The sequence below is a fragment of the Aspergillus nidulans genome, chromosome VIII, assembly GCF_000011425.1.
Source record: "Aspergillus nidulans FGSC A4 chromosome VIII".
NCBI classification, from domain to species: domain Eukaryota; kingdom Fungi; phylum Ascomycota; class Eurotiomycetes; order Eurotiales; family Aspergillaceae; genus Aspergillus; species Aspergillus nidulans.
The window spans coordinates 4,295,930-4,319,236 of NC_066264.1; the positions used below are offsets into that span (position 1 = coordinate 4,295,930).

Consider the following 23,307-nt stretch of genomic DNA (forward strand, 5'->3'; position numbering starts at 1 on the left):
AGCCAATCATCTCGCCAGCTTCTGCAAATAAATTAAACTCAATGTGCTTTGATTGCGACGACGCATTCTGGCTTCAATTTCACCGGGTCTCTACTATTTAAGGATCGAGGGCGGATGGTCAATATCAGGCGCACATGCATCCTTTGCAGACAGAGGCCAAATATGACGACTCGTCGACACGGGCAATCACACTGCCATTTTTGGAGGAGACTGCGTTCCATGGGCCATTAATCTTCTTTTCTTTCCAGAATCATCTCCATTCTTTGGCTTGCCGTGGAGACACTCCGAAACATTACCCTGGACGGGCGAGGATCTACGGCGTTTTTTTTACAACTGCAGTGTTGGAGAGTAGGAGTCTTCAAGGAGATCATAAGTGATCACCGCTGGAATTGGCTCTATTTCCACGAAAACTGAAAGTGACAGATGTCGCAGCGGCTCGGTGCTCATCTCCATTAGAACGGCTGTTCGAAATAAATACAGTCGAGCACCTTGCCGCCAAGCTGCCCAGGGCTTTCCCCACGCCTCCACTCTGTTCAGTCAAAGATTGGCTGATGCCGACAACATATTTAGCCACGGCGGCACATGTCATCCTTCAAATCGACCTTGACGTCGTTCAAAAGTACTCTGTGCATGTCGCTCGGTACTGAGGGTGATCTTGCATCTCATGCGTACTCGTGAATACACCCAAACTTTAAGTACAAAACTCCGTTCGAATACGACGGTTACCGAAGAATAGCCCTGTTTTTGACAGTCCCCCGGCGAGTCTCATTGGAGCTTCATCAAGTTTATAGGCGAAGATCGAATGATACGCGTTTGATATATGATATGTGACACCTAGGCCATGACTCGCTTGGCTCCACTATATCACTTTTTAGAAGCTCCGCATCAACCTGTTCGAGCTACCACATAAGCAGGCCGAATTCAATTCCCGCCAGCTACACTTCATTTTCGTTGTTCTCGGGCCGGCGAATCTACCCGGTCAAGACGTACAACAATTAGCCCAGAGTACGGAGTAAGGATGCCGGCCGGCCCCAGAAGGGGCAATAAAGGCGATCCTGGCGCCGTTGTGCAACCATTCCAAAAGTCTTATTTCCATGCCAATGGCAGGGTCTACGCTGGAAAGTCTTAAAAGATTGCCTGGCCCGGTTACAAGCGCTTCGGGCTTGCCAAGTATCCCTGGAGAAATGGTACTGTATCTCGGTGTCAGATCTCGATTGTGTAACCCCAGTTTGTTGCGGATTGTGACCTATCTTCCAATTCAACAGCTGAAGTATACGCCCCGCGCTGCTGGGTTCGACGGCAGCTTGTGCTACGCAAGACCTGGGAGTCGGGTCCAGGATTTTGCCTGGATGTCTTTGCCGACGAACTGCCCCCGAGCGATCCGGTAGTACTGTTCGGGTGGTACCAAGGGGGATTGGGGGATGAAGGAGGCCTGGGGCCTTTGCAGTTCATTCGTTGGGAAATGTCAGCCACCGTGACCATGATGCGAGTGATTCTGCCGACTGGGTGTGTAACATTGCTAGTGGAATTCGGAAAATTCCAGGGATCATATGGATGGCATGGTATGCTGCATGTAGTGAGTTGGCTGACTTTGAGTAGATCCGACGGGTAAGGATCTTCTTCTGGATACTCGCGCGACTGTAGAAATGAACAATGCATATGGATATTTTCCAACAATCACCATCTCGACCTAAACTCATCTATCTTTTTGGCGTTCAACAATGAAGTCTTGCACCGTACCCGAGCTTTAAGAGACCGATTAGCATCAGACAACCACGTTCTGCTAATTCTCTCTACTTTGTACGAATCTACATGATGCCTCCAGTCCTATCTCTATTCTATTTCTAGGTTGTAGCCGTCTCTGAGCAGTTGTCTAGTCCCTTACCATCATACCCGTTCGATGCCTGTTTTTGGGTACAACGACACCATATTCTAAATCAAATCAGCATCCCGCTATTCAGAGCCAGAGAGCTACAATCTCACCTTCACCCCTCTAGGCTCAATGAACAACCCCCTCGCCTCAGCCACAAGCACGCCTTCTCTTTCCTCCACACTCAGCGTATCGCCGTCACCAACCTCCTCAGGAATGCCATCCCCAGCACCTCTCTCCCTCATCTCCTCAGCCTCAAACTCATTTAAACACCTCATTCTCCCATACACCCAGACCTTTCTCTCCTTCTCCACCTTCTCAACGCCAACCCTCCAAACATAAACCCGTCCCGGCACCGCAGGCGCGCGGAAATCCAGAGTCAGATTCGCGGTCATTCCAACTCCACTGGGGAATATCTCGGCTGCGAGACGCGCAAACACATCGTCGAAGAGAATCCCTATCAAGCCACCGTGGATGTACCCTGCATGCCCGGTGAGGTGGGTGGAGAGGTAGGCTGTTGCTGTAATCTCAGCAGACTCTGGTGATTTGGATGGGGCCTTGGTGAAAGAGTGCTTGAGGAAGTAAATTGGGTCGATCGGGAGTTTGGTTGGGGATATCAGTGATGTTGTCACTAGGTGGGTTACTTGCGCAGAGGGATGCATTGTACGGAGTGGACGGAACTCTATATATTTAGCTGAGGTCTCAGCGCTTGGGCTTGCGGCGGACAGAGTGAATTTGCGGAGATAACGGATTAGAGGGAGAGAGGATATCAGGTCCTCAATGTTTTCTGGTGACGCGGTTGGTTTCATTTGTGATGCCGGTAAGGCTGAGGCTGATGACGAGAACTGGGCCCCTGGAGGGAGGTATGCCTGGTGGAATCGCTTGCGAACTGCTGGTCTAGGAGTTGTAAAGAGCAGGGGTTGGGGGCTCGAACGCGGATGGCGATTGCCGATGGAGATTATTTGTGGAAGGGCCCTGCCAAAGAGATACATTGGCTTGAATTTCATCTTTATATGGGGGACAATTGGCCTAGGGTTAGGCATAGACTAGGTATTATGTATTCTAAGGGGATGGGCTGGGTCAGGCGTGAAGTTGTCGTGCGGAGAATATATAGTTTGAGGACAGATGAACCATCGGGGTTCGGTCCGAGGCCTTAGACCTATATCAGGCTGAGGGCACGTATAGGGGCTCTGACGACTAATATAACTTATAAATTTTAGTGTTCCGCTAGAGTACATAGCTGACCTGAAATGCACTGCCCCTTTTGCAGGGCTCGAGCTATTAGCACCTCCAATCGATAAATCGGCCAGGTGCGGCACTTTGGCGGACCGACGCAGATCCACGCTTGAGCTGACACGTCGATATCAGTAATCTTCATTACCCCGCTCGTACCCCAGTTTCCCGTACCTGGCCGTAAGGAAGAAACTGGGGCACGGTTGAATGGAAGAAAATCTGAAGCCCTGCTTGGGCTGGTGGTCCTGTCACGCCTGGTTAGCCGTCAGGTTAAATGATTGTGTATTCAGTTGAGATAGCAAGGTAGACAACATATAATTAGCCAATTCGACCGTGCATCGATAATCATGAAAGAAGCCAACGGCGAAGGATACGAGGGTTCTAAGTAATAATACTAAGTAGTACTGCCATTCAGCCGAGGATGTGCAGCATGATCAGAAGACATTAGACAATCTATAAAGGAAGTCACTAAGCAGATGGATGAATCCAACAATAAGCGGGCTTTTACACCTACCTTTGTTAGCTTCAAGTCGAGACAATCTGTATAGCGACCCCAATACTCGCCATGGCCCAGCTCTCGTCCATCCAAAGCACCAAAACCCCCTCAGGCATAACAACAATTACCATAAATCGCCCTCACCGGCGCAACGCCATTGACGGTCCCACTGCCCAGAAACTCACGGCTGCTTTCCTAGACTTCGAAGCCGATGCATCTCAGAAAGTGTGTGTCTTCCACGGCGCAAACGGTACCTTCTGCGCGGGGTTTGACCTGCATGAGGTAGCGAAATACGAACCCCAAGCTCAAAGTCAAGACGGATCCACTGCAAGTCCGCAAGACAGCGCAAATGTTGGAGACAAGTACACCGGCCCCATTATGTCCCCGCACAACCGCGTTCAAGGCCGCAACACCGGCCCAATTGGCCCCTCACGCATGATAATCACCAAGCCGGTCATCGCCGCAGTGGCTGGGCATGCCGTTGCCGGTGGTCTTGAGCTCTCCCTTCTTGCCGATATTCGGGTTGTCGAAGAAGATGCCACCTTCGGCGTGTTTTGCAGGCGCTTTGGTGTCCCTCTCATAGACGGAGGGACAGTCCGGCTTCAGGCTATAGTTGGTCTGGGACGTGCACTCGATATGATCATTACCGGAAGGCCGGTTGGTGCGACTGAGGCACTGAGTATGGGGTTGGCGAATCGGGTCGTGCCTCGGGGGGCTGGGGTGGAAGAGGCGATGGGAATTGCGAGACAGATCGTGGGCTTTCCGCAGGCATGTTTAAACGCGGATCGGGCGAGTTGCTATTATGCGGCGTTTGAGGCTAAGAGTTTCGAGGATGCGTTGGCTAACGAATTTGAGAAGGGAATTCGGGTTCTGGGGGATGGGGTGAAGGGGGCGAGGAGATTCAGGGATGGGGAAGGGAGACATGGGAGGTTTGACGATGGGGGTAAGGGAATGCTTTGATGGATTTGGTCCATCTTTATGTCTAGGTCTGGGCTTGGAATCAAGATAGGACGAGCGGGGTTGTATGTCCAGGTCTTGTATTCTGATTTTCAGCATATGGCAGAATGTTAATCAACACCTCATAATAAGTCGCTTCATGGCAAGCCATTTGGATATCGTATGGTATATATGGCATTAAGACATCTATTTCTTTGTCTATATGCCCAAGTTACTATTTATAGGATCTAAAAACAGGTGCGAAACTGTTTATTGAGGCTTCTTGTACAGATGACCGGGAGACGCCTGTAACAAGTTAGATAACTACTTCTGTGGAGGACATATGAGGTGAACATACCTGGTGGCTGGGGAAGATCAAAGTATCAGCAATGACAACGTTCTCCCTCCGACCAGCGGCGAAGACGATGACCTCGGCGATATCGTCCGGTGTAAGTGGCTCGCAGTTACTACAAGCTCATTAGCATTCACTGCGTAACGTCCACGTCGAATGACTTACGCATAGACGGCATTGGCCTTGCTCTTGTCTCCGTAGAACCGAACAATAGAGAACTCCTACCAGCTTTGTAAGCACTATCCTCAATGATGGCATCGAGCACTTACAGTCTCGACTTGACCGGGGTCGATCTCAATGACGCGGATGCGCGTGGAGATGAGCTCTTTCCTCAGGGCTTCGGTGAATGACTTGACCGCAGCCTTGGTAGAGCAGTAGATGCTACCGCCGGGGTAGGGCTCACGACCAGCGATGCTTCCAATATTGATGATGTCTCCACGGCCGCCATCGCTACGCTTCTTGAAAATAGGCAGGACAGCTTGGGTGAGGTTGATCAATCCAGTGACGTTTGTTGCGAACATGATGTTGATATCTTCAGGGTCGATGTTGGGGGCTTGAGCGACGCCTTTGACGAGACCACTACGTTTATTAGAGACCTGTTTTACAAAGCAGGCTACGTAGCAGACTTACGCATTGTTGACAAGGATGTCAATATCCTGGAACTCGGCAGGGAGAGATGGGACAAAGTTCTTGACCTCCTCCGGGTTACTGACATCGAGCTTCACGGGCAGGGTCTTGACACCCTCGCCGACTTCCTCTTTAATCTCCTTTGCCAGCTCCTCGAGGGCGTCGATGCGCCTTGCTGTCACAATAAGCTTAAGGTCCTTTGGAGCTGTCCGCGCGAATTCCCTGGCTGTGCTTCGGCCAATGCCTGACGAGGCGCCAGTGATGACGATTGTCTTGCCCTCAAGGCGCTTTGCCATTGCGGAAGCCATCGTGCGTCTGAAGGAGGATCCGAGTACTGAAGTTAGAGGTCGGGGGAATGCGGAGATTCGAGGATAGGGAGAAGCGAATTGGCGGAGGACTGCGATTGACTGGTGATAGGCTCGGTTAAAGAACATAAATGTACGATGTTCGCCGGTCCTTTCAGGAAAGGGTCGGAAGGCAGAAAATAACCTGGTAGATAAGAGAGGGCAGTTTATATAGGCAAGATGTGACTGCGGGGAGTGATCTCGCAATAGCGGGGCCCGGCTACTGTTATCAGTGCTCACTGCTAGGCTGGGTTCGGTTGAAGGTTTGCCCGCGCGTGATCGGGTTCTTTTCCGACTGTCGGCCGGATAAGGCAGAGCACATATAGTACACTAAACCGCATGAATTGATTTCTGGTCTCCGTACTCTAGGCTCTATTAGTGTTCTACAAGCTTCTAAACGTATTGGCCATATACAACGCGTCTCGAAAGATGAATGTATGGCTTTCCTGGCCTGAGCTCCAAGTTTGGCACTGCCTAACTTCGCTGACTCCAAACTCAAGGCTCTTCAGGACCACAGTATGAAATTGTTCAGCATATGAAATTGTTCAGCATATGAAATTGTTCAGCATGGTAAATGAGACCGGCGGTTCTCACATTGTTAATCCAGTGAGAACTAACGGTTACTGGTCAGCAAGTAGTCTCATACTCCAGGGCCCCGAAACCCCAGCCGATAGAATATCATTGACCTCAGGCACTTTCGTTGCCTAGCATTGCACTCTCCCTGCGTCCAGGCCGGCGATCAAATACATTATTCATCTATTCAATCTCTACGAACTTTGCAGACTGCTAATACACCTGGTAGAATCAGAGTTATACTGGGAGGGAAGTCTTTGTTGCGTTTGTTAGCGACGTGCGGGGAATGTTGTAGTATCGGATAGGAGCCTGGCGCACTTTACGACAACGATCACAACAAGTATAAGCGGCACGCCAACTTTGATAGAGTGAGAATAATGTGGCTCAACGCTGTTGATGCCGAGTATTCATGTTGACGGAAATAGCTGAGCATGATTTATGCCCGTATTCACGAACGCAACTGGCGAGAGCGCCGGCTTTCGGCCCAGCAGTAGAGCCTGGGTTTCACTTGATGGCGAGTTACTCAAAGTGCTCATAGTTGGGTCTGATTGTAGATCAGTCAAGTTGTCAGAGGCGATGAGGTACTTCGATCCTGTTATCATTGAGCTCTAGGCAGAATTATCCTCCTCGCCCGTCAGCGAAGACACTGATACGCTTCGCCAGTGGTTGGATGCTCAAGTTGTATATTACGCTTGGATCGTTGTAGCACCACAAGCTGGAACGTAACGCGCTTCTAGGCAGAGGAATGACGAGGTATAGGCGGCAAATTCGGCGTCTGGTGTCGGAACGGAGTTATGGGGGCCGCTTGCCGACTCGAGGGGACAGAAGCTCAAAAGGATAAATCTTGATAAACGGCAAAATGGGTGCATGAAGAGTGAAGATTACCGTGAAACAAGAGGAAGCGATACCGGTCAAAGGGGTCGCGCTGAGACACTGCATGAGTGTCTCGGTAGTCGGAAGATGGGCCGAACGGTGAGGCTGTCTGTTCGTTGAAGTAGTGCAGTTGAATATTCCCAGCAAGCATGTATGGATGTGAGCCCCTTATCTCTGAAAAGACCCAAAATGTCTTGGGTGCTTAAGAGATGAGACAAAATATACCGTTTCCGATATCAGTATCCTAATGAGTAATGGCACGTGCTGCATATATTTCATCTCTACCCAGTTCCACTTCTCCGACTTACTTACCTCGACCTTCGCTTCGGTTATGTTTCAACAGTCAGCAGAGGCAGGTCTAGCCTCATCATTGATTCGTCTTATCTACTCAATCCTATCGATCGACAAGAACAAACTAGTATCTCGGACCGCCGCAACCCTGTGAGGAATAGTACAGTCGATCTTCTGGCCATTCAGTCTCTACCAGGCAAGCACGCAGCGCGCACAGGCCTATTATACACAGTACTACACCAACCAAATTCTGAGAACCTCTTGGAAGCCGAAGCTGCCCGATGGACCAAATGCCGATCATCACGATGCCGCTCCTATGGGGATTTGTCCCTGGTGTGGTCGTGTCGTAAACGAGCACAAAGGGCACAGTGCCAAGGCCCCAGATCGCCGCAGCGCACGTTCCTTATCCCTCGGCGAGTTTTTCCTTGCAAGGTACCACTAGCCTGGGACTGATGTGCATTATCGAAGTTAGGACTTAATTCTGAGTCCTTTAAGAGGTAAATGCATACTTTTGCCACCGCATGGCAGCCTTCAGGGGTCAAGGTTTGCATGTTCCTGCAGGAAAGGTATAATTCGCGGCTGAAAGCAACACATTTGCGTCTGTAGATTCGAGATCTAATCTGTCTCAACGCGGCTCAATTGGTTTATTCCGTGCCTGAGAGAAAAAAAAAAAAAGAAAAGAAAAAAAATCACGGTTGGCCAGTTACCGTAATCTCGATATTTCCGAGGTACGATTGCACAATGTCGAGACTATTGGATCTTAGCGAGGTTGCAATGCAAAAGGTCTCGGTAGATGTCACGATTACCTAAGCGATGTGAATGAAACCCTGGTTAGTGGCTGTCAGTGTCAATGATATGATCTCCACCCCAACACAACATCGTTTAGCAACTCCACAGTCCAGGGCTGGGAGCAATAAGCATTTAGCTCGGATCTCGGGACCGATCTTGCTCGCACCTGCTTTCTCGTCTTCGGATGGCATCGGACTTTGGATATCCTTGGCAATAGCATCACTCTCGGTCTATGTGCTGTTCGGGAGCGCTAAGAGACTTCGCCCAAAGGCTGGCTGTTCAAGCCATACGCATGTCTGCGGCAACACCAGCCGCGTCGAGGTGGTCTTTGGTGGAGCAGCGACCACCAAACCGGCATTCCCTACTGCCGTCTTGTGGATAAGATACTGCCTTCAGGCCGTCGATCGTCGCTATTATTGATTGAGGGGCCCACTGCCATGCGACGGCATAGAGAACCATTGTTGGAAACGGGTTACCGTCAAAAAGGGACAAACGCTGCCTTGTCGTGGTCAAATGCCCAATCAGATATCCGGCAGCGTTGCAGTCTCCGTACCATGGAGCTGTCTTCAGCTATCATGGTTCATATATGTCTGGCGACGGCCGCCACATCTGTCCCGATCAATTTATGCCCTTTGTTCCCCTCCGTCCCTTGCCCGGGCGTTCCACAGGCCTCTTTTCTTGAGAACAGAATCTCACACTCCTTTGAACCGACCCCTAATGTTCACGGACACTTGACGTTTTCAATGCTTTGATTGACGCTCTTTATACCTTACAATCACGTTCATTCATTACTTCTCTTTGCATGATGCTAAACGAGGCTCTGGAGCATATTCTGCTCCCTAGAAGCCAGGATGATGAGGGTGCAAGTCGAGGACGAACGGCAATGGTGGTGACGGCAGTGCTCACTTCGTTTTCAATTGTTATTGTGGCGATGCGCATATACACCAGAGTTGGGATAATGAAATCGAGCGGCCGGGAAGATTGGACTATTCTACTTTCTCTGGTACGCTTCCCGTCCTCAATATCAGAGCCTTATATTAAGTCATAGCCTGCAGCTCTTTGCAATCATATATCTCGCTCTTGTTATTTGTCGTAAGTCAGCATAATGGATATCGTGAAGCTTGTTGCTGACTATCATAAGAATACCAATATGGCTTAGGGAAACACAGCGATTCTCTGTCGCACCATGAATTAAGGCTACAGCTGAAGGTTAGACCCTAGAGGACACATCTACTGTACAGTCTGATGGGCCATGGCTAACTCATACCCTCCCCACAGAGCTTGTGGGCTGCAATCCCAATGTACAATGCAAGCCTATTGTTCACCAAAATATCCCTACTTTTGCAGTACCTGCGCATCTTCCCAAGTTACAAGTTTCGTATCATATGTTACATTGTAATGGGAATTGTGGCTGCATACTCGGCGTGGGCCATTGTCAGTGGGTTTGTCAACTGCGTGCCTGTGGCCAAGTTCTGGGACCGAGAACTACCTGGTCACTGTCTTTCGTTCGAAGTGCTCTGGTTCTTCAATGCCTCCATGAATATCGCTACCGATCTTACTCTCCTCATTCTACCGATGCCTCTCATCACACAACTACAGCTCCCCAAGAGGCAGAAATTTGCTCTCATGGGCGTCTTCGCGCTCGGTGGACTGTTAGTTTTCCATGTTTTGCAAAGAAACGTTACCTTGGATTGGAGGCAGCTAACATGCGTAATTAGTGTCGTGATCACCAGTGTCCTTCGTCTCTCTGGTCTACGCAAGGTAGCCAAGAGTACTGATACTTCTTGTACGCCTCTCCCCATCTTCCCTATTCCTATCCTGTCCGCAACTGTTTGTTAACGAAAGCGAAACAGGGAGCAACGTTGCCGCCGCCTACTGGACAGCAGCTGAATGCAACGTAGCGATCATATGTGCTTGCCTGCCCTTCCTCCGCCCCCTCGTCAGCCGCTTATTCCCCAAATTCCTTTCGACGAACAGCTACAACAAATACAGTATGAATCCAACCCGCACAACAGCGGGACGCTCAATGCGCCTTAGGTCGACAAACAGAGGCATGTATTCCCAGCACGACCCCGAATTTGGTCTGCATACTATCGATACAGAAGTGGGTGTTGGGCCTGGGCTGAGGTCGGTCATGGGGGAGAAAAGAGGCCCTGGTGCTATTGAGGTTACGACTGAGGTGATTCGAGAAGAGAGAACGTCGCCGACAGCTCCGTCTTCGCCTTACGGACATGTTCGTCGAGGCGGCAGTAGTGGAGACTCAAGTCAGACCAAATTGGTCCTGGAGGGACGATGAATCTTGTCGAGTTTTTATTTTACGGTTACGGATGGGTTGTTGGATGATCACTCGTTACGCTTAGCTTTTTATGTCCTATTTTTCAATATACCCATATCAATCGTTCATCTTAGATATATATAATTTCACTATTGAACATACAATTCGGCTGTATCTTCAACAGAATTTCAGCAACGCCTTAAGGAAGTTGACTATTTAGATGAATAAGGATAAGGATGACCTGTAGCTGCCCTGTCTCCCCAAGAAGTTACTGCACCAGACATCGCAACCTAGCACGCAATAGCACTTACTGAATATCTGCTTTGGTGAGAAATAATGTCATTATCCACCCCCCACGATCATCATATCCTTACTATCAAGTACAGAGTACATACGGAATCCCCAACTATCAATTTTCCGAAGCGGGTTGAGGACGATCAATACAACGGTTTAACTGTTAAACCGGCGACTACGAGCCGCCTCTACTCTATAGACTGTAAGCCACAGGCCCGTGCTGCCTAGCTGTAACCCATTACAGTAAAAGCACGACCGGTCGGACGGAACGGGGGTTTTGATGTGACATACAGCATGCAGACAAAATCCCTTCCTCCTTAAGTTCCTGATCTCATGGAGTATTGTATCGAGCATCTGAATAGTCAATCTGACGCCGGAGTCATAGAATATTTAGACGAAGGTGTGATATAGGCGATCTTATGGATTATATAACGGATTATTGAACAATATGATTTAAATCTATGCCTTCTTAACTCTAGTACAGTTGAACTCCATCTTTGGTCCGCCTGTCCAGGTTGACCTCCATAAGTTATAGGCTCAATTTGACCAAATAAAACCCCCCCAATACCGTACCATTTTCTTCCTGAAAACGCTAATCCCGCCATCGCTAAAAATAAAAAGGAAAGATGAAAAAGGATATGTAAATAAGACGAAAAGGAGAATTCTGCCTTAGTGCCGACAAGTGAAAAAAATCCGATGAATACATCAGACAGATAGACAGTAGCTGAACGTACACGTGGTATCTCGCGGGGAAAGAGTTGCGCCGAAGGTAGACCCTCCAAAAAACTGAAAAGGTTATCGCTTCAATAAGTAGTTTTATTAGTCGAATCTCGAAATAAAGGTCGAACGCGCTAGACTTCTCTTGTCATTGACCCGCCAGCTCCGCTAACTCCCTTTCTTTAGCTCGGAGTTGTTCTCGCATCTCTTCCGCTTCCCGCTGGAGCTTCGCGCGGCGATCTTCAACGTGGTTATCCATGTTGGATACACCGGGTAGTGACTGGGAGGCTGCCTGGGTAGGTGCAAGCGGTGAAGATTGTGGGTGATGCGGTTGAGATTGCTGTTGGCGGCCCAAAGCAGCAAGAGAGGGGTCTAACCGACTTTCGTCGCGGGCGTGAGCATGGTTGAGGATAGAGGATATTGAACTTAGTCGAGCGGGTGGTGGCGGATTAGCAGACGAGACAATGGGTGGAAGTTGATTCGACCCGGCCTCTAATGTAGTTGGAACGGGGCCAGTGTCTGTATTAGCACCGGCCTCTGCAAGTGTTCGTTTCTTGGAGTTCCCTGACGAGCTCGGTGAGATTGATCGTCGAGCGAATTGGGAAAGAGGTGGATGGCCTGGCTCGAGGAGCCTAGGCGGAGGCGGGTGGTGAGGTAGCGTTACAGCCCCGGAATTGAAATTTGTAAAATCAACCGGCGGTGGTGCGAATCCAAATGGCCTCTGTGCCGCCGGTGAAATCCGGTGGTATTGGTCAACAGGCTCTGAACTGTAATATCGATGGCGCTCGTCATGTGAATAGGCCAGAGTTGCTGGTGACGATGCTTCTGGCGATGCAGATGACCCGTGTGAAGAATGGGTAGCAGCAGTCGGGGAATTTTCTCGCAGAGCCGGCACAACCCGTTTTCGCCGTTTGATAATAGTCTTCTTCATCGTGGTAGGTCGATAGGAACCGTGAAGCTTATAATAGAGACCTGATATCCAATAATTAATTGCTTGTCAGAGTGAAAGGGGAGAGGACGGATGAAGCCTACCGCATGCATTACAGATTGGATGGCCGTTCTCGTCACGCCGCCAGAGCGGCGTCACTGTAGTTCCGCAATTTTGGCAAGCCACCAGCATATTACCCTCTGGTTGTCCACTATTCCTTGCAGGTGCTTCAGCCTCTGGAGACGGAACAGCATCCGAATTTCCTGCCCTGTTCAGCGCATGCGCCGCGACGTTTCCTCGTGCAGTCGACTTGTAAACGCGGTTGTTATAGGCAGGACAACCGTCGCATCCTTCTGCACCACCTGTGCCATTGCAGTTTCCACCACCCGGGCAAGAACCAGTACAACCTTCGCTTCCAGTAACAGCGGGATCAGGTTGAGAACCAACGGATTGGTTTTGCGGGTGATACGCCTCGGGACTTGCTTGCGTTCGGTTTCTTTTAGTCGGCCTTGCAACATTGCGGGCTTTCAAGTAGAGACCACATGCATTACAAATCATAGCTCCAGTAGGAGACCGCCGCCATAAGGGGGTACTCTTGGTTCCACAATTACTGAAAGATGATTGTTAGTGCACCATAAATCCAGATCGTGAACTGTCAAACTAACCTGCAAGAATGCCCTAGGAACGAGGTATCCTTTTGGGATTTCGGAGATGTCTTTTCAACATGATGCCCGTTCATTGGAGTCTCGGAGGTCTGAACTATGGGGTACTCTCCCTCATGATGACTGTGCGGAGCCCCCGCCTCAGACTTCCGAGATCCATTATCCGTGTAATGTCGATCCTGTGGGTGTTCTCGACCGGCTTGGGCGGACGAAATAAGCTGCTGGGCAGCGTCTAGGTCTTCCGCCGATGGGTGTCGCGCAACGACGTCGGGATTCCGAGGGAGGGATCGCAGCGTCTCCATGTGCGGGATGGACGCTAACATCTCTAACGTTTGCCTGTGCTCCTGTATGTAGAGCCTAGCGACTCGAAAGGCTCTCCGGGAACAATCGAGGGAAAAACGAGGAAGCTCGCTGGAACTTAACGGTCGAAATAAAGGGACACCTGGGTCGTGCGATGTATGTTGTACCACTCTCGGGGAAAGCGTAAATTCTTGTATGACGAAGTCAAAAGTCGGTCAAGATGAATTGCAGGAGGAAAAAGAAAAGAAAGGGCTAGAGAAGTCAGGCTAGGATGCCAGATCGACCGGTGCTGGCAGCTGCAACTAGTGAGACTCTAAAGAGGCGGAGCCGATAACGGGAATAAGATCCTCGAGGATACACCGAGAAATCTGGCAAATCCACGAGGAATGGAGGTTTGGACTATCGCAGAACTGAAGCACTTGATGACGGGCTGCTTTTGCACGGTCACGGTGGAAACACAGGTCGCTGGGCAGTGGCGATTCGATCAGGAGGCTGTCGGAGAAGGCGACGGTCTGGTAGAACCAATAGGTGAGAATGAGGAAAAGGGGAATTTTTGAAGCAGAAACGCAAACAAAAGTACTTGTAAGCAAGAGGGCGCAGAAGTAGGATAAGAAAGATCGGCGCCGACAGAGATCAGATATGATGGCAAGAATGATAGCAAGGAGAAGATATGATCTGACCCTGTCGACCACACAGTTGGAAATGCCACGACCAACTGATGATGATGACCGTGACAGAGGCTTTAGGGGCAGCGTACCTTGGCAAATAATGAAGCTTGAGACGACGATAATACTCCCTTTGTCCTCCGGGTCGAATCCAACCCTGGGCGTCGTTTCTATCTGTTTCTCTCTGGCCCTTCCGGGTTCCGACAGTGTGGCAGCTGGCGTCTGGGACTTATCACAAGTCGTTAGATCTCCCAAGTGATCTACAGCTAGAACGCTGGGGTTTCCCTTCGGCTTGGATCCCTTTTCCAGACCCCTTCGACAACGTTTTTGCTTTTTCAGGAGGCTTTGCGAGTCCGACAGGTTGGAAATGATAAGTTTTAGTATGGGGGCGAGACCCGCGGTCGTTTCCCCTGCCTGAAATGTAAGAAAGTGGCTCTGCTCACTCTGGACTTTTGCCTGTTGCCTTTGATTGCCTTTCGTTTCCCCCCAGATCGCTGCTCCACCGCTGCCCGTCTGAGTTTAGGATCGAAATCAGGAGAATGCAGGTAAGCCAGTGCTCATTTGCGTAGTGTCATCACGCTTGCTGTGATTGGCTGCAGCGAGACTCGGTGGGCGACGAGACGTTCCGGCCATGGCCCATCGCCTCAGTCGAGCCGCCGGAGTTTCGCCCGTTATCTCCCCGAGCTGACAAGTTTGATCTATGGCGTTTGTGATTCGTCCCAGCAGTCTTACCTTACTAAGACCGTCCAGGTTACGAGGACAGGGCAGCAAGTCATGACACCAGAAAGATCCAAAGACACATAGATGTCGTCTCTGGGGTCTCTGAAAGCCAAGTTGGTGCAGAAATTTTTTATTTCTTATTCTTTGGCAAGATAATTCAATCAGGACCCCTGTCACGACACATTCGGGCCCTGGTCAGACAAGTACCAACTCCCGACCATGGCCCATGGCATGACTCCTAACGACGGGAAGCGACATGGCACAACAAGGACCATGCCAGAATCATGATATCGATCTATAATGATTGCACTAATACAACGCTGCCATCAGCCTATCGTCCTACCAGAGCCCACGCTCGGATCCCGGCTTATCCCTGTCCTGTACGGCCATGTCCAAGGTACGACTGTGTAGTTGGTACAGGTTGACCGCTACCGGTATTGCTACTACCGCGTCCAGACCACTCTTCCCAAAGACCCTGACACACTCGAGGACGGGGAAAACATGAGCTGTGGATCGGTGTGCCTAGGAGGATGAGGACCAGGTTGTCTAGAGGAACGGGTTGCAAATCTGCGATGTTTCCGCAGACTTTGCTTGCTTGGTAGAGTCATGGACTAGGACCCAAGATTCAGTTCCATTGACTCAGCTATGGATCCCGCGCCCCTGGGCTACTTTGTGGTCATCCGGCCTGATAACGGGATAAAGTCGCTTTAATAACCTAGCCAGCGCTTGCAATCTTTGGAAGACGGGAACGGCGGATCAGATAATACGTAGAGTTAGGCTCCAGCTTTTCTTGGTTCTCGGAACTAAGCATCTGGCCCAACAGCCGGGAACGATTTCGGTTCGCGCTAGACGTTTGACACTCGAGATAATGGCGCAGGCAGGGGATGTTATTGATGTATAGTGCGATCCGCTATTATTGACGATCAGATAAACAAAACCGGGAGTGGAGTACAACTATATACGTGCATTCTTGCTATAGGATGACTAAGTTCGCTGCCACAGAAGTTATAACCGATCAGAATAGAATAATAGCTCTACAAGTTGTATGGTACAGTGCTAGCGAGCAGACCAACCAGACAAAGAATCAGTAGATTCGAAATTGATGAAACATGCTCAAATAGATTGCAATGGCCTTTTGGGCAAGCAAGACCGCCTGCCGTCCAAACGCGCACACAGATAAACGACGTATACCTGCACACCGTTCTCCTCACCTGTATCTTCCTTTCATCGTCGCAGAGGCATTCGTCACACTCATGGAATATCGTTCATCATAAGAATCCCGAATTCGTAATACTTGCATTTCGTGGTATATAATTTCGCAGAAACAATCGGCCGTTCATCGATCGTAATGGCTGCGCAGAGCACGTAGCGCCGGCCCTGTCGCAACGCAATTCCCGCTTCCACGAACACGCTTTAAGAACTCTAGACGACCTGCTCGGCACCCCAGCTCTGGTCGGCCTCGCGCATGTTCGACGGCGGCTCAATGGAGGGGACGAATTCCAAGACAGCATACCCAATGCCGAGGAAGCCGACGATGGAACCAGCAATGTATTGCAGAACGTGGCCATGCAGGATGAGACATCCAACGAAGATGTAGACTTTATCGCTGTGTCAGTGCATAGACTGCGAGCGACGCAGCTCCTGGGAATGAAGACTTACAAACACCGCGACCAAGGAACGAGAAGAGGAAGGACGCATAGCGGTAGACATAATCCGGGATTGTGGGGAAGAATTCCAATCCGGCGACGACTACAGACATCAGCGTCAATGCACACACTGTTTTTCGTCCGCTGAGGGAAGATCTTACTGAGACCAAAGAGAATCACGTATACACCGGTGATGACATGTCCCAGGCTAATTGGGAAGAATTGCGCGATACCACCGAGAACCATAATGACACCAACAGCCACGTTGGCGAAGCGACTAAGATAGATGTATAGGTCAGTAATCAACCCCCCATATGCGCGTAACAGAGGACCCGGTGCAAACGAACAAGATGTTAGAGAGATCCATTGTGGAATTTAGGGAAGTCCGTCGAAGATTATAGCTGGTACGGGATGCGAGTTATCGACGGTGAGATTGACTTCAGCGAGGTCAAAATATGAGGATGTGGGAGCTTTCGCGCAGCGAGAAGAGAATGCCCGTTGCCTAAGTCTTGATGAACCACGTAGCTGGTTGTGGTTGACGTTCTGTCAGGGGAGCTAGGTAGCAAGATTGTCGCGAATGACGGGCGTGCGGCTGCGGACTGTCGACCAGGAGTGATGAGCGGAGAAGTAGGTGATTTGATACTCGACTGGAGCTTCGAATCAAGAATTAAACATGGGAGAGATGAAAGGTTGGGAGATGAACAAGAACCCCAGCTCGTTTCCTGCGAGGCGCAACAGGCGAGTCTGCCAAGAAGGCTGGCGAGTGCAGCTGACTCAGCTCCTAAGCGGCTCTCCATGTGGCTGAGCGCTAACTGGAGAGTACGCGTCCTCGAAGGGCAGAAGTGATCAGTTTTACGAGATGGATATGGACTGCTAGACCAGAGGGGGCAAGAAGAAAGTAAGGCCAAGTTGTCGACTCGATTTATTTGGCTAGAAACCCATATATATTGTAGTTGACGATTATACCTCGAAGCAGGGCTATCGAATAGCCACGAGATCACCGACTCGCTTGTCTAACCTCGCAGCAGACAGAGCATTTGCCAACTTGCACATCCTCACGGAGTCGTTCCCTAGACTTTCATAGATGGCGTTCAGATCTGTCCCTAGTCCAGCATCCTCGGCGGTCTTCAGGCTCCGGGAGTCCACAAACGGAGCGATAGTGGGCCAGACACTTTGCACGTTATTGAAGAAGAGCTCGACTCCAAGGTCCCCGAGGCCGTGGACTTCTTTGATCAGCTGCCTCGTTGTCGTAGGATCATAGCCAGCTTTCTTTATAAGATTGTTAAGGTCTCCCTCTGCGACCCCAAGTTAGCTCAAGCAAGCAAGTGAGCCTCAGCGGCCCGGAAATGATGAAGGCACACCATATTTCTCGTCCACAAACTCGACCAATCTTCCAAGGTTCGTTGACCCCTGCTCTCTGTATCGATTATATCCGCCGTCCTTCAATACCATGGCTCTCTCTTCCCAGCTGGCGTTTCTTAGTTTCTGAATATCATGGTATCCAACCTCGACAAGCTTCTTGAGAGTACGGTCTGTGAGACCGTGCGACATTGGCTTCGACTTCAACATTGCGTCCATGAGCATGGCGAGAATGGTATCTGGTGAGCCGCTAAGCGCTTTACCCTCGATTGCTGTTCCCTCCAGCGGGCCACGGCCGAATCTCTCAATTGTCTTCTCGAGCTTCTCCCTATTTGGAGACCGTTGCGGTTTATCCTGGCTCTTATGGCCGTTCTCGCGTTCTTCGTCTTCTTTATTTTCCTCGCTGCCCTCTTTGTCACCCTCCTCGCTCATATCCTCATCTATCTCCCCTTCGCCAAACTCCCCCTCATCGTCAACATAGCCCTCATCATCTTCCGCTTCAGGCGGTTTCCCAGACTTGGCTGCTTTACGCGGGCGCTGCGACTTCAGCTCTTTTGAGTCTTTCTCCTGTAATTCAGGTGTTTCGATGCTTCTCTTGCGCTTTGTTGTGCTGGTTACGTCGTCGGTCTCAAGGCCGTCTTCGACCTGAGGGGCTCTGTACTCTTTCATATTGGCTGTAGCTGCGTCGTTAACTTACTCGTACTTCCTCTTATCCTTGCAGATTACTGCGTAGATAAAAACAACTACTTAAGGGCTAATTCTTTAGGTTGTTTATCGTCCTGGCTTGTCTTCTATGATAGTGGTGACGCAATGGCGACGTCTACAAAATACCCCGGTATGCTGTGGGGAAGCAGTAATAAACGACGTCAATTACTTTTTCTTTTTCTTTTATTTTGCCATTATTTTTATTTTTTCTTATTTCATTTTGGGAAAGGACATTAACTCATAGTATTTAATTCTAGTTCCCAATCAGTCTGCACGGGTGGCCCAACCTGTCGGTATTTGTTACAAAGAGACCTTTCACTACTAATCACAACTTCGCTCGGATTTTCTTCTGCAAAGTGTCTTTCACCAACCGCACTGCCTCGGCGGCACAGCCATACGAAGCCTGATACCCAAATCCTCCATGTCCATAGTTATGCACGACCGCAACACCCTCAATCATCTCCGCCTCAATACGCGGCCCGTCATCACGCAAAGGACGCAGGCCCACGCCGTGCCTAATAATGTCTAGCCCTTCAATCCCCTGGCCCTCACCTACCAGCTCCGGACAAATGGAAATGGCACGCTTCATGATGCGTACGGCAAGGTTAGGATCAGGCAATGGGTCCCACTGATGTTTCTGGTAGCAGCCACCTAGAATGGTGCCGCCGCCAGCTGCACGGGTCATCATGTACATGAGTTCATCCTCACCGTCATCAGTGCCTGACATGGAAACCATTTTACCAGGATCGTTGCGGACAATGACGATCTGTCCACGACCTGGGTAGAGCTTGTCGTCGCGGACACCGCCAAGCTTTTTAGATGCTAGGCCGGTACAGTTCACGACAATATCGGCGGGTTGCCCGGAATGGTGAGCATTCGCTGCGTCTGAGACATGCTTGAACACTGCCCGCTTGAACACTGCGCCGTTCTTACGGCATTGGCCGACTAGCCAGGGTAGATATACCGCAGTGTTGATGCAGACTGAGGTGAAGACCTGCGCGTTGTCAACACCGGGCGCCAATTGGTCTTTTGGAAGGTTTTTGAACTGAATTGTTAGTAAGCCATATGTGTGCATATGAGGTATAAGCGTACATCAGGGACAACGTCTTTGTACCAGGGGTTCTCGCTGACCAGGGCTGAGAACCATTTACCGGTCGTAGTTTCCTGGTCCTTTTTCCGGTTGTGAACGATGGATTCTAGTGACTTGTTAAGGATGTCACGGACTTTCATTTCCAGATAGCATACCTTGGAAGTGGATTCCAGCCTCTGGATGCTTCTCGGTCAGTTCCTTTAATGGCTGCCAGGTCGCTCGCTCCCATTTAGCATGGTTGGTGCCAGGCTGTCCGGTTCTGAATCGAGGTCAACGATCAACACCGGTCGTTTCCAGAGTGGACGAGAGGGATGGTAGGACTGCGCATACGGAAGGTAGTTGGCACCAGCCCAGGGTGAACAGTATTCAATATCATAGTCTCCCGGCATATGCTTGGCCACGACGGTGACGGAGTTGCTGGGATCCTGGGACAGAAGGTAGGCGGTCGTGAGCCCAGACACCCCGGCCCTGTAAATATTGTCTTAGCTCGCAAATCCAGAATAGCAGGTGGTCTGTGAAGTCATATTACCCGAGCACCACGATGTTATTTTTGGTCATTGTGGCTTTAATCACGTTTGTGATTGTTAGAGGTTGGGATTTGACGGCGTCAGTTCAAAGAAGAGGGAAGATATAATCAGAGAAAAAAAAAGGAAACAATCATGCAATACGAGTTGGAGAGAATATATGGTACAATCGCCAAGGACCACTACGTAGCAATCGAGAGCTACCCCAATCCATTGTGGATGGTTCTCATTATCAATCGGGCCGATACGTTAGCGATTGATAGCCCGGTAGACTGCGGTATATGGGACGTGGGGCAGTGAATGCAACATCCGATTCTGCCATTGGTGACACAGCGATGCTTGAGAGCAGTTGTGCTGCCCTGTAGCAGAATATGCCTCGTGGATAAAAGCAGTCATCGCCTCATTAGAATCCTCAATTGTCATATTGATTTTTCCTTATCAGGACTTTTTTTGTTGCGACTGCCGCAATGCGGGGTTTCTTATCAGCTGTGCTAAGCATGGATCCGTCCCCATACTTCTCGTTATTACATTAATGTGTAGGATATGTGGCAGGTAACTTGGAACTTACTGATATCAACTAGCATCAGCACCAGATCTAAAATATAGTACATGGGCCCTTAGATAACGCAGGTACTGAGCGATCTCGCAAAAACGCGACGCGTCAGTAATAATACATGATTGCCAAGTTCAGTTACATTACCGGAAGAAGCAGGAGCGCCCGGAACTTTGGAAAAAGACAAAAATACGGTGAGCTGTTTGCACGTTACGCAATACAAAACGCGGAGGCAGGATTCGTCAAGGAAATTCCAAGCTATTCACTCACTCGACAGTCTGGCTCGGGTTGTGATTCATCGAGTCCTAACTAGAGGAACAAAAAGCTTTAGCAACTTTCGAGCTTCTCTTTCCGCCTTTCTGATACTGGTTCCGGGGCTTCCAATTAGTTATCCAACCTTTCCCGAGTCAACCCTGGCTATCAGTTTTGTTAAAGCTCCGTAATTTCTTTTTCCACTCCTCCGAGTCCTCGATCCTCGCTCCACACTCCACCGACCCTTCTTCGCTCCCCATTTCAAGCTTTCTTCTTCCCTTCCATTCTGGCTCGACGTAGCTCTCTTCTCTACCGTCCTCAATGAGGGACCGTCGCGGGGTAGGGATTTTCCAATCATGGCAGATGTCCCGAAAGGCGGCAGGATCGTGCCTATAATCGCTCCTCGTCACAATGATCATCCTGAAGGGAGCTTACAGGCGATCAATGACCCTAAGCACGAGAAGCCGCCGGAGCAGGGTCCCCAGGAATCCCGCCGCCGGGGCCCTAAAAATACACGCAGCAAGGCAGACACAGAATGCTTGGAGCTTCCTAGTCTCACTCAGCTAGGGCTTTATGCTCTTCCCACAGAGGGTGACGGTAGGTCTCGATGGCAGAGAACGCGTTGATTTCTGTATCCTTTGTGCAGTGGACTAACTGGTATTTTCATAGGCAACTGCCTCTACTACGCGCTATCGGACCAATTGTACGGGGACTTCAACCATGCCGACCACATCCGGACGCGCCTCGCAGATCACATCCATGCCAACCGGGACTACTTCATGAGCTTTATAGCTGCCGCTGGTGGGGAGCGAAGAGCTCCTAGACGTGCGGCGGCTGAGGCTGCTCGAAACTCTTACTGCTCTTCCTCGTCCGCCAGCCCTGCCCCTCCGTCCACCAAAGATAAAGAACGAAGTTTCGATTCCCGAGTAGCAGAGTCGCGGAAGAATGGCGTGTGGGGCGGAGCAGAGGAGATACAGGCCTTTTGTCAGTCATTCAAGAAGGATGTGAACGTTTATACTATGTACGGAATTCAGAACTTTCGCGACGTCCACGCTCCGGCGGACGAGGAAAGGGAAACCATACACATTGCCTTTCACGTAAGGGCTACTCAAGTCAATTGCCGCTCTCTTGTCTGATACTCACGCTTCTTACCAGGATTTCCATCACTACTCCTCTGTACGCCATTGCGAAGGCCCTCATACGGGCTTGCCGCGTATCCCTAAAGCAGAACAATCAGCACAAACCAGCACCGCACCTCCAGACGAAGGCGTGGTCAATGTAGCTTCCCCGTGGAAAATATCAGCTATCCAGGCAGGTCTCGGCGATAAGTATGACCGTGAAACTATTGTTGAGGTACTCGAGCAGTGCCGAGGCAACATAGACAATGCATTTCTGAACCTGCTTGGTGACGATGTAAACACGCAACAACCCGAAGCCACCGCTTCCCGAGCAATCATGAAGTCGCGGTTTCAACCCTCTTCGCGCTCCTCATCTCCCTTTAGCACTGGGAGCAAACGCTCAGCTGATGATACCGACGAAGAAGAAAACCCGCGGCCGGCTTCACGGCGCTCCCGAGTTCGCGAGCAAAAGCGTCGGATCCTCCCAGATGTTACAGTTGGGATTGCATTCCGAGATGATCAAAATGACCTTGTCTCCTTGCGTCTTCGTGTGAGCCCCGATAAGGCTGTTTCTAAGTCACCAGCCGAAACTGCTAGAGAGCTTACAGAAGCCAGCTCCACCGAATCATTTGAAGAAAGCTCAGCACTCGCGAAACAGGGTAGGAGATTGAAGTCCAGGAACAAACAGACCGCAGATATCAGTGAAACCTCAAGCCAACAGAGTGAACCGAACACCAACGAGCAAAAACTACGCCGAAGTAAGCGCATCTCTCGGAGCCGAAATACATAAGCACTTTTCGTCTCTCTCCGAAGTTTTCTCTTGGTCCGTCTTTTCTCTTACGCAACCGTCTCGTTATCCTCTCCCTATCACATCAATCCACGATTGCATTCAAGCGCATTGGGCGGCCCCGTCTCTCATGGTTTCTTTTCCAGAGTATATTGTGTCAGCGACTTAGCGGTTGTTTTGAATTTCTCCGGTATCAAACAGCATTTTTAGCCTTTTGCGTGCCACCGTCGACGACGAACCAGTTCTTGCTTTCTATCCTACATGCGAGCACAGGTACACATTATACCATCATGGGGCGTTGATCGGTTCGGCGGAATCACTTTCCTGG

General features: G+C 50.2%; 11 protein-coding genes across 11 annotated transcripts, besides 1 other annotated feature; 4 read left to right on the plus strand and 7 right to left on the minus strand.

The window, feature by feature from the left end:
- Positions 1-23,307: part of a sequence feature (contig 1.5 561..450355(-1)) that runs on past both edges of the window.
- On the minus strand, positions 1,845-2,877 carry ANIA_00181 (PaaI family thioesterase; the record flags this gene model as incomplete). The annotated part of the gene is made up of 2 exons (XM_652693.1): positions 1,845-1,904; positions 1,984-2,877. 2 exons carry the CDS (start codon positions 2,875-2,877, stop codon positions 1,845-1,847), a joined length of 954 nt encoding a protein of 317 aa, XP_657785.1.
- Positions 3,669-4,559, plus strand: ANIA_00180 (enoyl-CoA hydratase/isomerase family protein; the record flags this gene model as incomplete). The annotated part of the gene is made up of 1 exon (XM_652692.1): positions 3,669-4,559. One exon carries the CDS (start codon positions 3,669-3,671, stop codon positions 4,557-4,559), a length of 891 nt encoding a protein of 296 aa, XP_657784.1.
- Positions 4,720-6,004, minus strand: ANIA_00179 (oxidoreductase, short chain dehydrogenase/reductase family). Its single transcript, XM_652691.2, has 5 exons — positions 5,518-6,004; positions 5,157-5,466; positions 5,053-5,108; positions 4,894-5,002; positions 4,720-4,841 (listed from the first exon to the last, which is right to left on the minus strand). Exons 1-5 carry the CDS (start codon positions 5,946-5,948, stop codon positions 4,806-4,808), a joined length of 942 nt encoding a protein of 313 aa, XP_657783.2. The 5' UTR covers positions 5,949-6,004; the 3' UTR covers positions 4,720-4,805.
- On the minus strand, positions 8,285-8,843 carry ANIA_11262 (uncharacterized protein; the record flags this gene model as incomplete). Its single annotated transcript, XM_050611033.1, has 3 exons — positions 8,285-8,345; positions 8,551-8,590; positions 8,675-8,843. 3 exons carry the CDS (start codon positions 8,841-8,843, stop codon positions 8,285-8,287), a joined length of 270 nt encoding a protein of 89 aa, XP_050469304.1.
- ANIA_00178 (PTH11-like integral membrane protein) lies at positions 9,684-10,822 on the plus strand (the record flags this gene model as incomplete). Its single annotated transcript, XM_652690.2, has 3 exons — positions 9,684-10,036; positions 10,103-10,170; positions 10,238-10,822. 3 exons carry the CDS (start codon positions 9,684-9,686, stop codon positions 10,678-10,680), a joined length of 864 nt encoding a protein of 287 aa, XP_657782.1. The 3' UTR covers positions 10,681-10,822.
- Positions 10,996-11,274, plus strand: ANIA_00177 (uncharacterized protein; the record flags this gene model as incomplete). The annotated part of the gene is made up of 2 exons (XM_652689.1): positions 10,996-11,155; positions 11,198-11,274. The coding sequence occupies 2 exons, from the start codon at positions 10,996-10,998 to the stop codon at positions 11,272-11,274; spliced, it is 237 nt and encodes a 78-aa protein (XP_657781.1).
- sreA (siderophore transcription factor SreA) lies at positions 11,819-13,583 on the minus strand (the record flags this gene model as incomplete). The annotated part of the gene is made up of 3 exons (XM_652688.1): positions 11,819-12,642; positions 12,703-13,208; positions 13,264-13,583. 3 exons carry the CDS (start codon positions 13,581-13,583, stop codon positions 11,819-11,821), a joined length of 1,650 nt encoding a protein of 549 aa, XP_657780.1.
- ANIA_10033 (TVP15 family protein) lies at positions 15,973-17,245 on the minus strand. Its single transcript, XM_050611034.1, has 4 exons — positions 16,939-17,245; positions 16,753-16,868; positions 16,605-16,694; positions 15,973-16,543 (listed from the first exon to the last, which is right to left on the minus strand). The coding sequence occupies exons 1-4, from the start codon at positions 16,956-16,958 to the stop codon at positions 16,368-16,370; spliced, it is 402 nt and encodes a 133-aa protein (XP_050469305.1). The 5' UTR covers positions 16,959-17,245; the 3' UTR covers positions 15,973-16,367.
- On the minus strand, positions 17,558-18,627 carry ANIA_10025 (uncharacterized protein). The gene is made up of 2 exons (XM_050611035.1): positions 17,953-18,627; positions 17,558-17,886 (listed from the first exon to the last, which is right to left on the minus strand). The coding sequence occupies exons 1-2, from the start codon at positions 18,617-18,619 to the stop codon at positions 17,570-17,572; spliced, it is 984 nt and encodes a 327-aa protein (XP_050469306.1). The 5' UTR covers positions 18,620-18,627; the 3' UTR covers positions 17,558-17,569.
- ANIA_00174 (FAD-dependent oxidoreductase) lies at positions 18,981-20,303 on the minus strand (the record flags this gene model as incomplete). Its single annotated transcript, XM_652686.1, has 5 exons — positions 18,981-19,700; positions 19,748-19,851; positions 19,901-20,004; positions 20,076-20,213; positions 20,275-20,303. The coding sequence occupies 5 exons, from the start codon at positions 20,301-20,303 to the stop codon at positions 18,981-18,983; spliced, it is 1,095 nt and encodes a 364-aa protein (XP_657778.1).
- ANIA_00173 (OTU domain-containing protein) lies at positions 21,431-23,281 on the plus strand (the record flags this gene model as incomplete). Its single annotated transcript, XM_652685.1, has 4 exons — positions 21,431-21,671; positions 21,744-22,171; positions 22,230-22,950; positions 23,253-23,281. 4 exons carry the CDS (start codon positions 21,431-21,433, stop codon positions 23,279-23,281), a joined length of 1,419 nt encoding a protein of 472 aa, XP_657777.1.

What these genes read in the sequence shown, in the direction of transcription:
- ANIA_00179 (XM_652691.2), bottom strand. Translation starts at nt 5,948, where the DNA reads ATGTTCTTTAACCGAGCCTATCACCAGTCAATCGCAGTCCTCCGCCAA. An exon ending in ACCCCGGTCAAGTCGAGACT is followed by an intron (nt 5,109 to 5,156) that starts GTAAGTGCTCGA and finishes CAAAGCTGGTAG; the next exon opens with GAGTTCTCTATTGTTCGGTT. An exon ending in AAGGCCAATGCCGTCTATGC is followed by an intron (nt 5,003 to 5,052) that starts GTAAGTCATTCG and finishes ATGAGCTTGTAG; the next exon opens with TAACTGCGAGCCACTTACAC.
- ANIA_10033 (XM_050611034.1), bottom strand. Translation starts at nt 16,958, where the DNA reads ATGGATCTCTCTAACATCTT. An exon ending in ATGGATCTCTCTAACATCTT is followed by an intron (nt 16,869 to 16,938) that starts GTTCGTTTGCAC and finishes CATCTATCTTAG; the next exon opens with TCGCTTCGCCAACGTGGCTG. An exon ending in GTTCCTTGGTCGCGGTGTTT is followed by an intron (nt 16,544 to 16,604) that starts GTAAGTCTTCAT and finishes ACAGCGATAAAG; the next exon opens with TCTACATCTTCGTTGGATGT.
- ANIA_10025 (XM_050611035.1), bottom strand. Translation starts at nt 18,619, where the DNA reads ATGAAAGAGTACAGAGCCCCTCAGGTCGAAGACGGCCTTGAGACCGAC. An exon ending in GTTTGTGGACGAGAAATATG is followed by an intron (nt 17,887 to 17,952) that starts GTGTGCCTTCAT and finishes TTGGGGTCGCAG; the next exon opens with AGGGAGACCTTAACAATCTT.